Raw genomic sequence first — 12,908 nt, forward strand, 5'->3', positions numbered from 1 at the left:
GTGAATGCTATAAAATGGTCCCGGGAAGGGTTTCCAGGTGAGGTGCAGTGAAGCAGCTTTCTGCTGTCCTGCTCCTGCTGTCTCCTTTCCACAGCCACAAGCTGCAGTCCCCAGTGGTGCTACTGGGTAGTTCTGCAGCAAGAGACGGCAAGGTTTCTTATTAAACAGGTGGAACTGTGCAAAAAGTAAACAAGGAACTGCAGCATTAGCATAAGAACTGCATTGAAGAGAACTGCAGTGTGCTGTGACTTACTAATTGTTGTTGGGTTTTTAGGCTAACTTGAAGTTATCTGGCAGTTATGAGCATTTCACCCAGTTTCCAGCCCATTTATAGCAACGTAAAGGCAAGGCTGCCTTTCTGCTATGGCAAGCATGGGTATGAAAGGATACAAACATAGCCAGTTTTAAAAACTTGCTCACCTGCTTTAAGTGTGCAGATAAAGGGACTCTGTGTTGAAATGGCCCTGAGCACCCCAAGTTCCACCGATTCACTTGGCGACCCCCGCTCCTGGTGCTGCCAGTGATGTGTTTGTGCTCAGAAGCAGTCAAGAACGCACTTCCCTCTGAAGTTACACGTCAGTTCGGAAGTGCCTGGGAGCAACCTGGAGCCATGTTAGAAAGCATCCCTTGGGAGGCTCCGAGGTTGCTGAAACACGTCTCTGAGCAGAGGAGGTGAACGCCTTCTGAAGACATGCCAGTCACACGAAGTTCGAGTTAACCTCTGGCACTCATTCTGGACAGACGGCACTGTCCCAGCAGGCACTACAGGAACAAAATATTGGCATTTCAGTGTTAACCAAAGACTTACAGGTATCTGAGTGGGGTACCAACAGCAGAGCTTGGGTTCAGGCAGAGTGCTGGGTTACAGCACCGCTCTCACCAGCTCCTAGCACTCTGATGGGGAAGTTGTAAAGACTGGACCCATTCTCAGCACCAGAAGCCTGTCAAGATTTATGGGTGAGGTCTTTTCCTTTCTGTGAAAATCTGTGTGTCCTACACAGTGATCCCTTTTGCTGTATGTTAAAGGTCTTTGTGAGATATTTCTGTCTCTCCAGTACTGACTGTTTATCTGCTTACCATGTGCAGTCATGCTGTTAGTGCACTGTATGCCAGCTGGGCATCTTCGGACTCTGCAAGTGGTGTGAGGTCCTTTACTTGTTCTCCTAAAGACCCTTTACTTGTTCTCCTGAAGACCCTTTCCTGTCCACGCAGTGGGTCTCCAGGAAAACTGAAGATTGAATTTGTCCCAAGTCCTATGAAGCCTAGATCATTCTTCTCTGTGGCCTGTACTGTCCTTCCTATAAGCTCTGGTCCAGATGATTGTGAAGCCTTTTGTTCAGTCCCAATCAGGTTCCCTCAGCAGTCAGACTTTTTTCACAGATTTTGAATGATGGGCATGACAACCCAATTATTTAAGGCTCTACCAAATGCCCAGTTCCCATACCTGTCCCTCATCACCAAATGCCAAATATCATTTGTAGAAATGGAAAAACAAAATCATAGCATCACAGAATGGTTTGGGTTGGAAGGGACCTTCAAGACCATCTAGTTCCAACCCCCCTGCCATGGGCAGGGACACCTTCCACTAGACCAGGTTGCTCAAAGCCACATCCAGCTTGGCCTTGAACACTTCCAGGGATGGGGCATCCACAGCTTCTCTGGGCAAATGCATATACTTACAAGACTCAGTGGTACCTACCTGCCCCTGCAGTTAAGTGGGAAAGCAGCTCGTATCACCTGAGGACATCAGCAGTAAGGGCAGCGGCAGGTCAGTAGCCTGTCAGACTGTGATTGCAAATTTTGTTTGCCATTTGTCAGCATTTATTGCCCTGCTGAAATTTCTGGAACTATAATAAAACCTCAGACTTCATTGTTAATCTGCCTCAGTACAACATGGGGTGAATTTGATTCAGTGGAACACTTAATTGCCAAGACATCCTTCCAGGCGTCTCCATATGCTGCCAAAACAGCCTGCCAGGCAGTGGAACCGGTGTTGTGATCAGATGGCACCATCCTACCAAAATTACATCCTGGTGCATTTTACGGGAGTATTTCTGTCCTTGGGCAGCCCTTGCTTAGTGCAGGCAGACAAGGCTCTTCACTTACTGCCAAAGCCCAAGGCTTTGTCCCCCACGTGAATATTTTTTCCCTCAGGTTGCTTTGCTATCCCCTAAAGGAAGACAGCATTTCCAAAAGGTGATCTCCCACCTCAGCTATGACTGAATTTCACTCTGCATCTGCATCCCAAAAGTCATTGTGACAAGATGATGCAGGGATGCTCTACAGTCACTCTCCTTTTTTGTCATCTTTTTTGCCTGCATTTTATAAAAATGGTGGAGATTGATAATCATATTTTCAGATCTGTCAGATAGTCTCTGCAGTTCTGCACTGTGTCTGCTCCTCTTGTGAGACTTATACCAGGAGGCGGAGTGACATTTGTGACAACAGATTTCTACAGCAGCAGAAGAAACAATCTTCCTGCAGTTCCTTCCCACTATTATTGTAACTAAATTTTTACGCCTATTCCAATATATCATATATTGTTGCAATTTTAGAATGGTAATTTTAGCTTCCACAGTTTATATTTAAACACCCAACTTTTTCTGATATCCCATCTGATCCCCCTGATGCCACAGTGTTCACCACAGTTCTGTTACTTCCAGTATGACATAGCAAAGCTGACAGCTTGAGCATCTCCAGATGACTGTTGTGTTTCAAGGTGAGAAGGAACTGTCTATTTATTCAGTGCCTCAGATTCAGGTTTAACTCTACCCTATCTAGAATGTAGCATGCCTAGATGTACCTACCGTACATCTCTACCAACCTAGAATTACACAGAGGCAGCATTGACAGCACTTCCTACAGGATTGGGACCATATTTAGCTTTACCCAGCACCTCCAAAGGAGCCTTCCACAGTCACAGCCTGTTCGAACGCGTGGTCCTCTGCTTGACTGTTGGCCTCCATGCTAAGGAAACACCCACTAACATCTCACAGTGATTTGAAACCAACGAAGTGGTAGAAATGGTTTAACCAGCTATACGGGGGAGTATCTTTTTGTTTTGTCAGCTTCTCTCCATCAAAATGTTGGTGACATGCAGCTTCTCAGGGAGTAAGATGCAACTATAAAGTCCATGAATCTGCAAGGATATGTGGTTACCAGGAACGTTTTGTTGCTTGGAATGTTTCACAAAACCTGTATAATGTTTCTGAGAGAGATTCAGGCAGGTGAGCCAAGTCATGACTGAATTCGTGGTGGCCAGGTGCTACATAGAATCATAGAATCACAGAATGGTTTGGGTTGGAAGGGACCTTAAAGATCATCTAGTTCCAACCCCCCTGCCATGGGCAGGGACACCTTGCACTAGACTAGGTTGCTCAAAAACCATACATAAACCATTTCAGCTGTGGAACTGGCACATTCACCCCAAAAATATGTCTTTGTAGTGTTCTTAGGTCCACCACCTAGCAAATCAAGTGATACACATGGGTTATTAAACCACAGCTTGGTAGGCAAAGCCTGTGTTGGTTACCAGTGTCCAGGCATGGTATCACCTTTCTGCAGGTTTTTGTACTGTAGTCAGGAGCAGCACGTGTCTGAGGTTCCCTAACCACAGAAAGTTTCCTTCCTGCTAGATGTTCCTGATGCTCTACAGCTTAATTCTAAACTCCTCAGTACTTCGCAAGGATTAGAAAATTCAGAAAAGATGCTAGCAAGATCCTCGTTTATTTCTGTCACTGATGGTTTTTTTTGTCAAAGTCTGATCATAAGAGTGAGTGTTTCCCTCAGTCTGGAGAAGATGAGGTTATTTTGCATCCAAATCCTCATGCTTTGCTGCATGGCCCTCAGTTAAGTGCAAACAGAAGTTCCCTTTCTTACTTGTCCACGTAAGCTGATCAGGAGAGGGAGACAGTTCACCCCAGTTGTTAGTGCTGCAGAGGAGGGGAAAGATTGGTCTTTGGTGTAAATTAGTATTCCTAAATTCTACCATTTTTTACTGTTTCCCGGTCAAGTGCGCTTGGAATCAATTTTCTGTGCTGCTGAAAGCATTGCAGCTTTTTCCTCCCTTGTTACTGTGGAGTTTGTTCGGGCACTTTTCGGTACAGGGGTAAAGTTCGTTCTTTTCATTTTACTTTTATTTTGGGATGTTCCGCCCCGTTGAGTAAGCATCACCTCAGGGATCTTAATGTGATTCTGAGTAACAATCCTCTCACATTGAACCCTCTGGCAGCTTGTTTATTATTGTGCAGATTTTTTTTCTCCTGATATTGGTTGCATGAACATTCAGGGACGGGGTGGAGGGCTTGGTGCTGAATCTCTGTATACTGTGTGCATACAGATTTGATCCCATCCCACGTTCTTCTTACTCGAGTGGTTACAGCTTCCGGTTTGTAAGAATTATTTATTTACCAGACAGATCACACACCTTGATTGTCTGTGGAGCTCTAACCTAAGATTTGAGAAGAACTAAGTCCTTTTGGTCTTCTCTGAAAAACTTAATGGAATTGGCTGAGAGTGTGAAGTAATATTTATAGTAAAAAGTGTTACTACTCCCTAGCTGGGTTTGATCTGTCACTTGACCTGAGGCCATACTCCTTTCAAACTTGGTTACCTTTGCCAATATCTTTTTTCACATATTTATGAAGCACATGCTCAAGGTTCAGTCATGCTTTATTCTGATTCCATAAAAGCAACATAAAAGCATAATGCTTCATTTGACCGTCCTGTGCTTCAGTCGTTACGTCAGCTGTAGCCGAGAACACATCGCTTCATGGCAAGTCACTGGTCATGAATCATCAAGAGTGGCGTAAATGTGGACAAGCAGTCAAAGATAAAGTTTTTACTGGGTGATAAATGAAATCATTTGAACTGTGGTTCATACATATTCCGTGACATCCTCTGGCTCATACTCCAGCAGAGACCTGAACTATTTAGATTATTAACTGCCATTTTTGACTGGACTTGAGCACCCTTTATGCCTTTATCATACCACATAAAGACATCCAGGTCACACAAACCTGGTACTGAACTGCACAGCTTTTGAACTCACTCTCATCTGGGTTTGGGGGGAGTGGGGGCACTCACTCACCAAGGAGGGAAGCTGTGTGAGCACCCCATCTTCAAGAACTGCAGAGGGGTGTAACTTCTTCCTAATGTCAAATGTTACAGAGATGCTCATATTCCTGAAAATAAGTTCCATTTCATGTCTTACGTCAGGTACTTGGATTTGAAAACATCAGCTTTACTTTACCAAACTGGCATTTCAAGTTTTCAAGTCACAAATGAATTTCTCTCAAGTGCATCATAAATCTCTGGGGCTTTATGGTCCTTTCTCAGAACTTCTGTGATTTGGAGGTTTTATGCTATGACCATTCTGATTTGCAGTATCTACAGATCACAAATTAAGATGTGAGGGGGACTGTAAAATTGCTGGTGAATCTGCCTGAGTGAGATGAGTGAACAACATAGGACCCATGGGAAGTAAAGACATCAAATTGGGAATATTTTTTTCCCTTGGGGAGAATCTTGGGTACCAGAGAATTGAGCTGTGACATAATTGTTTCCTTCAGGGACACTGGTTAAGTGTCTTTTCTCAATGCATATGCTCACTGGGTATCAAATAAATGAGAGATGTAGTATATTTGGGGTTTAAATGTTCATAAAGCTTCTCAGAAGAAATTTAAAGCCACAAGGTTTGTTAAATTGGGGCCAAATTTACTCCCTTGCAAAAGATTGCAAACCTCTTGCTTGCCTCGGTAGGAGAGAGGTTATTTCCATATTAAGCAATCAAGTACTCTTTTAATCAAGGTATTTTAAAATGGTAATTGCTCAATCTTAATTATTTGTCAGCAACACATAATTCTTGTTGATACTATAATACTGTTTATTAGCACCATTAATAACCCAGCTATTTTGCTGTCTTTGGTACAGTTCTAACAGCAAAGTTCATTTTGAGTAGATTAGTATTATAGGAGCATGTTCTGCCTGCTGTCCTCATGATTCCTCACAGACTCTGCAGGGATAGCAAAAACCAGAATTAAATTTTGTGTTAAACTACTGGATCTGTAGAGCACTGTAAGGCATTATATGGTCCATTCAGTGCTGTCATAAGCTTTATATTCTGTTACCCCCTATCTTGTAAACATCTGCAGACACAGGCGTTTAGCGTGCGTTAATGTATCTTGTGTCTTTACAGCGTTTATTCAGGACACCAGTCTATTTTGATTCCTCCCTCAGAACTGGAGACCAACCCTGCTCTGTGGCTGCTTGCCGTGAGTCAGTACAAAGTGAGAGACACTTTTTGTTCCTATTCGGTCATGGAGCTTTGTACTAAGGGACTCGGTTCGCAAACAGAGTCGCTGAAGGTGAGTAATTCTGCCCTCCTGCACCACCTGTCGCCTGCGCGGTGGTGTGCGAGAGCCTTCCCTGCCGTCAATGGCCGTGCTAAATGTCTGCAGCGAGGAGAGAATCGTCAGAGGGCAAAGGCAGCTTCCACAGAACCCGAGTTATTCCTTGCCAAAGGCTATATATGAATATTACTCATTCTCTTCAGATCACAAGGCTTTTAAACATCAAGGAATGGCTTTTATTTACCTAAGCTTTCTGATCTGTGTTGCAGCCTGTGTTGATAGCAAGTGTTGGAAAACAGAGGTGTCCAAGAGGCCCGAGGACTATTACACTGTGTGTTATGTTTTATGAATTCCCTGATTGTTCAAAGTACTAGTTTGGTTTTGGCCTCTGTAGTTAAATGATCACAGACTTTGAAGTACTGTATTGTTTTAACTGGAGTGTCCTCATTATATTGCAGGGGGGGTATCTTCTTTTTTTCCCTCCAGAATTAAAAGCCAGGTATAGCCAGTCACATTTCTGAAATCATTTAGAATTTCCAGTTTGCTACTGAAATATATTAGATCTTGGGATACTGATGATGTCATCCTCGCTTGATAGTTTCCTAATTAGTTTTTCCAAGGCTAGACACTGCTTCCTGTTTGCTGTTATTCACTGGCTTTATGAACTAATGTTGGGAATACCATTCCCTTCCTTCAGAATAAGCATACCCATCTCTTCCTACGTTCTAATGTCAAGATGACAATAAGTAATGTCTGCTTTTCTACAGCTCTTAGACTGTCATCTGGCCTTCAGGAAAGATGGGAATGATACTGGCACCGTAGCCTGTGTTCCGCAATTCCTCTTGAATCGTAACACCTACATACTGCACTTATGTACTACTGACTGTTTTTCATTAAGTCATTCATTTCATTTGTGGCCTTTGTTACATTTTACCTTCTTCGTAGGCGAGGGGCCTGGACCTGTCGCGTGTACGGACATGTGTAGTGGTGGCTGAAGAACGACCTCGGATAGCTCTTACTCAGTCATTTTCAAAATTATTTAAAGACCTTGGTCTCCATCCGCGGGCTGTCAGCACATCACTTGGCTGTAGAGTTAACCTGGCAATATGTTTGCAGGTAAGATTTTTCACTCCTTAAGCTCAAAGTTGTTTTAAGAAAATGCTTTTCATTAAATAAGCGTTCATTATATATCCTTTGGCTGCTTGGTTATAGTCGTATTAAGAAAGTGCATGTGGTACTTAATGTCCTTGCATATACAGGTAATAGATTTCCTTTACTTTGTCAACTATTCATCCCTCTCATGTTGCAATCATAGCATGTATTTTGCCCATGAATACAGTAATTCAGAAAAGCTCATGTAACTGACAGAATGCGTACTCTTTACTCTAAAAATCGTACTTAGTCACGTGATGTAAAATCCGTTTCCAAGTGCTTACTTTAGTATGTTACAAAATGGATTGCTTCTGTTTATAAAGTAATTCCAACCCATACTTAATTAACTAGATATTTTCTGCACACATTTTCTTGCTTATAATGAAAAATCATTTTGCTACACCTCTTCCGCTCTGTTTTGATCCACTAATCAGAAGAAAGTACCCAGGGATAATGTAGGATTTGACTTGTGTTTTCCAGGAATCTTTATTGAGTCATAATTTTAGGGACAGATGGAGCACTGTAGCTGTGTGGTCTGAATTTCTGAATAACCTCTAGTTTTTCACCAGTGATAGCTACACCAAGCAAATAGTTTTAGGCTGATCTAGAGTATATTACTTTATCTTTCAGGACTTTGAGTGATGAAACGTAACTTTCCTTTTTATAAGGTGTTCAATTTTTAATTAATTTTGCCTTCTTTCTTGATTAAATTCATCTGGCATTAGATTCAGCCATTTTTTATTTTATTCCATTTTTCTCATCTAGAATAAAGAATCTCATTTCGATCATGACTGTAATACACATCTTAGTCTTTGGTGAATAGATAAAGGATCTTAAGATATGCTTTCCTGATCTGTGTCTCATTTTTATGACTCCTGATCTCTTTCTGTCCTTCCAAATCTGGTATCAGAACTTCACACATTATACCTGTAATAATGCCACAGGTGTCCTACTCAGATGTAGTATGATTTCTGACATAATGATCCTTTTAAATAATACAAGAATCCTCTTCTGCACTGGCAGCTGCATTGGCTGGGAAGTTCCATACCAATCTGGTTACCTATCATATGTCTCTGACCTCTTCAAAGTCACTGTCTCCCCAGCAGAACTTGCCTGTACTCCATATGGTCCATCCCATATTCCAAATCTCGCAGTAACCCCTAGCTTCCATTAAAGGATTTCTCATGCATGTAACATGCATAATTTCTTAGGTGTGGAAGCCAGAACAGATCTCCTCAGTGACACTGCAAGGAAGGCATTTGCTATGCTTTTCATGATTGTAAATGTGAAGATTTTTTATTGTATCCAAAAAATCTGACAAATACAGGTTATGGGTTCAGCTCAGACCAATGTGTCTGTGTGTTTTGTTTGTCAGAGCCTCTTGCCCTGTTCAACGACACTGAAGAATACTGGCTTTCATCAGACCTGGGCTAAAAGTGACCTTGTAGTTCAGCATGTTACCAGAGTATGAACAGGGAGGTATGCCACATCTCCAGTACTTGCTTTATCTCTGACTACCAGCAGCATATAGCTTTAGCCCAGGGTGACTTGAATTATTAGTATCAACCATCTGAAAGGCAAAGCTGACCAGGGTTAAAAGTCACTCTGTGTCCCAGAGGTAATGCTCTTTAGTTTGACTTTCTGTAATTGCTGCCATTAATATTCTCCAGGAATAAAAGTTTAAGAAAATCTCCTGTAATCTCAAAAGCAGCACTTGAATCTTTCAAAACAGTTTTACCCTAATAAAACTTACTAAATCATCTTGAGAGAAAAATACATCTTGTAGGTTAGAAACATCTGTGAACTCGAACACCATCTTCCTCCATATTTCTGTCCTGGATTTGATACCGAACGTATTGACTGAGGTTTTCAAATCTCTTCTACTGAATGTTTCTTTGCAAGAATACAGGCCTCTTCATTTTCTCCTGCCTATCTAGAGTCCTGGGTGATGACAAGGCAGAGAAGACAACTCAGACTAGGAAATCTTTATGAACTCCCACCTGAGACAGCACAATTTGGAAGTTACCAGTTCAGGCCAGTTAGCAGATACAGTCTGGGAGTGCTTTCCCAGTCAGCAGCCCGACCAAGCCTAAACACTTGGGACAGGGACACTACTTTCTGTCCAGTAGAAAGAGAAAACGGAAGAGAAAGAGTTAGTTAGAAAAAACAGGTTTCTAGTTTACTTCGGAATCTTTAACCATTTTGAAGTGCGCATGGGATGTCTTTTACAGGGAAGTGGAAGTCATGGCATAGCTTCATGGCCAAATGCTCTGACTTTGCCAACAGATCAGGATGGGGCCCATCCGCTCCCCCATGCAGCTGTGATGGAGCTACTTGTGAAAAATAACTGAACTTCTCTGGCTCCTGGTCCATGGAGTGACCAGACATGAAGGATGCTGTAGGCACATAACAAGGACAAATTAGCTGCAGAAGATTGCTTGCCACTAATGAAAATTTCCGTTTCAGGCTTGCAGTGATCTCTGGACTGTTTGTGGTGGCTGCTTCACTTACGAGATAAGTCATTTGTTCAGGACAAATAATAAAACCAGGGAATGACACTAAGCAGCAGTAAGCCAGATTCAGTGACCAAGTTTGCCTCGTTGGAGGTAATACTGTACTGGGCCTGCCTGGGATGGAGTTAACTCTTTTCATAGCAGCCTCTGTGGAGGTTTTGGATTTGTGACTGAAACAGCGTTGATAGTACACCAGTGGTTTGGCTGCTGCTGAGCAGTGCTGCACAGCATCAAGGCTTCCCTGTTTCTCACTCTGCCCACCGCACCACTCCCTCACTGCCCCCAGGGAGTAGGCTGGGGGAGAGCAAGAGGCTGGAAGGGGACACAGCCAGGAAAGCTGTCTCAAGCTGACCTGGGGTATCCCATACCATGTAATGTCATGCACAGCATTAGAACAGGGAGGTTGGTCTTCCAAAGCAGCCCTTGCTCAAAGCCTGGCTGGGCATCATTCTGCTTTGTGGGAGGTGGTGAGTGATTGCTTTTGCATCACTTGGTCTTTTTTTCTCTTCACTCATTAAACTGTCTTCGTCTTGACCCATGGGCTTTCTGTTTTACTCTTCCTGTGCTCTTCCCTGTCCCGCTGGGAGGGCAGTGAGCGAGCGGCGGGGTGGGTAATTAGCTGCTGTCTGGGTCAGCCCACTACAGACGTGCAGGAAGGCTGAATACGCTCAGAGAAACGGGAAGTCCTAATCAGCATGGAGTTAGGCTGGTACGTGTATCTGCCTTTTGATGGCCTTAACTCCTTAGCTGGTTTGCTTCTTAGATGTTTCTTTACAGAAATTCTTCAAAGAGTTATTGACTCAGAATGTGAAAGTGGATAAGTCTCTGAAGGAATATTATTACTGATACTGACTGTGAATTTAAGAACGGCACAGAACGAGAGCCTTGAGGGAGGTGATAACAGCCCGGCTGATCATACAGCTTAGTGTCAGGCTTCATTGAGCTCCACCAAGACGTTGCATCTCAGTCCATAGGACAGACTAAAAACCATTCTTTTGTCTGAAGAGTGGTGTGGCTGGAATGAAGAAAAGCCGTTTCAAGACAGGCTATATTTAGTAACGTTACCCTTCCAAGTGGAATGGTTTTTGAAGCATTTAATCCGAGGGTAGCTTGGCAAGTTTTAAGAGCGTTTGAAAAATTACTAAAGACATTACATAAAGGCATCACCACAAAACATGTCATTTTGGTAGAGGATGTAAAGACTCAGGATTGTGTCTTTTGAAGCATCTGGTAGTAGACACTGCCAAAGACTGGATACTGATTTAGACTAAATGCTCTTTCCAAACTGTCTGGAAGTTTATGGCTAGTGATATTCCAGAATAGCTTGTGGGCTATTCTGTTTTCTGGGCTGAGGAACAGAATTAATTTTAATCCTTCATCAACAACGTTCCTGAAATTAGCATTGTCTCCAGTACATTCCAAAAATGGGTCATGATTTCTGGATTTTTCATACTGCATAAAAATACTTTTGAAGATGTTTGAGTCGATAGCATCTGCCTTTTCTTTTTTTCTTCCAAGTTGTGTCATCCATCAGATCAGCATGGGTTTCCTGGAATACAGTCTTCTACAGCGATAACTGTGATCCAGCCTATTCTGAAATATGTATCTACTAATCACTTTTCTAAACTTATCTCAATATTCGGCTGTTGGCCCTTACCAGGAAAAAGACTATCCAGGCTTTCTCCTCTATGGGCTGCCTCTAACGCAACTTGGATGTGATCTTTGATACCTTCTTCACTTCATGTCCAATTTTTTGGACAAGTTTAAGACTCAGGTGTTTCAAAGAGAATGTATCCTAATTTTTCAAAACAGCTTTTACTGGTTTTCACCCCTCCAAATAGAGAAGTATGTGCATGTTTGTATGTACATGTATGTGTGTGTGTGTGTCTGTGTATGTATAAAAACTTCATAACAGAATTTGACCTTTTATTAAAGATTACTTCAAAAGAGGAAGCGTTGTGATAATCCCTTTCATACAAAAGAGTCTTAATCTACCAAATTATCTTAATTTCAGGATTAAGATCACTGATAGACTAATGCATTGTCATTTCTATTAATTTCCTGTCAAATTTAGAGCAGATTTACTATGTTTCTTTTGACATAGTCATTTTGGACTAGACTTTTAGAGGTGTGCTTTTGAAAATAACTAATTCTCTTCATCTTTAGGCACTTATATACCATTAATATCTGACCTTTTATGGTGGCTTAGTCATAGATAATGGTCCAGGGATTTCTGAGGTGAAAAGATTGCACCCAGCATATTTTTATTCTCATTAACTAGCATCTTAGCATTGTCAAGAGAGAGAGAAAAATAGATATGAAAAATAGTCTGTTTCTTACAGCAGCACAGATGGTTCTCTAGAATTTTAGCTAATTTCCATTTAAACACTTGAAATAAATATTTTCATTTTATTCAACCTGCTACTCAATTTCAGTTGAGGAAAAACTTCTAGAAGTTATTAATTTTCCTTAGTTAACCCTAAAAAAATGTACTAACAAATCTGCCCAAGTTAGGGCAGGAGAGCAGGATTCATCTTGCTTCTTCTATGTCACATCTAAGTGAGGCAGTAAGTTAAGTGACCTATCTAATACCCATCTTTAGTCAATAGAATCAAAGAAATACTTCAAGAGAGAAGTCCATTCAGCCTATCTCGGGTGCCCATCTTGGGGTGGGATTCATCACCATCAGGAGATACTTCCTATCTTACACTGCACACTTTCTTCTTTGATGGCTGAAGTTCTGTGAAATGAATCCCTCCCTCACTGTCCAGCAAAAGAAACTTTGTTAGTAAATTCAGGGCTTCAAGTTAATGTTTCTTTTTACTCAGTGATAGATCACACTTTCTGAGGATCTTCCGTATTAAAAGTAGTAAGGGATAACTCTGGAAAGAGT

The 12,908-nt window shown here is 41.9% G+C and overlaps 1 protein-coding gene across 1 annotated transcript in view; it reads left to right on the plus strand.

Annotated features, from left to right (window-relative positions):
- The window catches only part of LOC104516772 (disco-interacting protein 2 homolog C-like), a 141,464-nt gene that overhangs the window by 98,158 nt on the left and 30,398 nt on the right, over positions 1 to 12,908 (plus strand). Inside the window, 2 exon segments of the mRNA XM_010161211.1 lie at positions 6,197 to 6,365; positions 7,296 to 7,466. Coding sequence (XP_010159513.1) covers positions 6,197 to 6,365; positions 7,296 to 7,466 — 340 coding nt within the window.

Source organism: Eurypyga helias, unplaced genomic scaffold (genome assembly GCF_000690775.1).
Source record: "Eurypyga helias isolate BGI_N326 unplaced genomic scaffold, ASM69077v1 scaffold14021, whole genome shotgun sequence".
Taxonomy (NCBI): Eukaryota; Metazoa; Chordata; class Aves; order Eurypygiformes; family Eurypygidae; genus Eurypyga; species Eurypyga helias.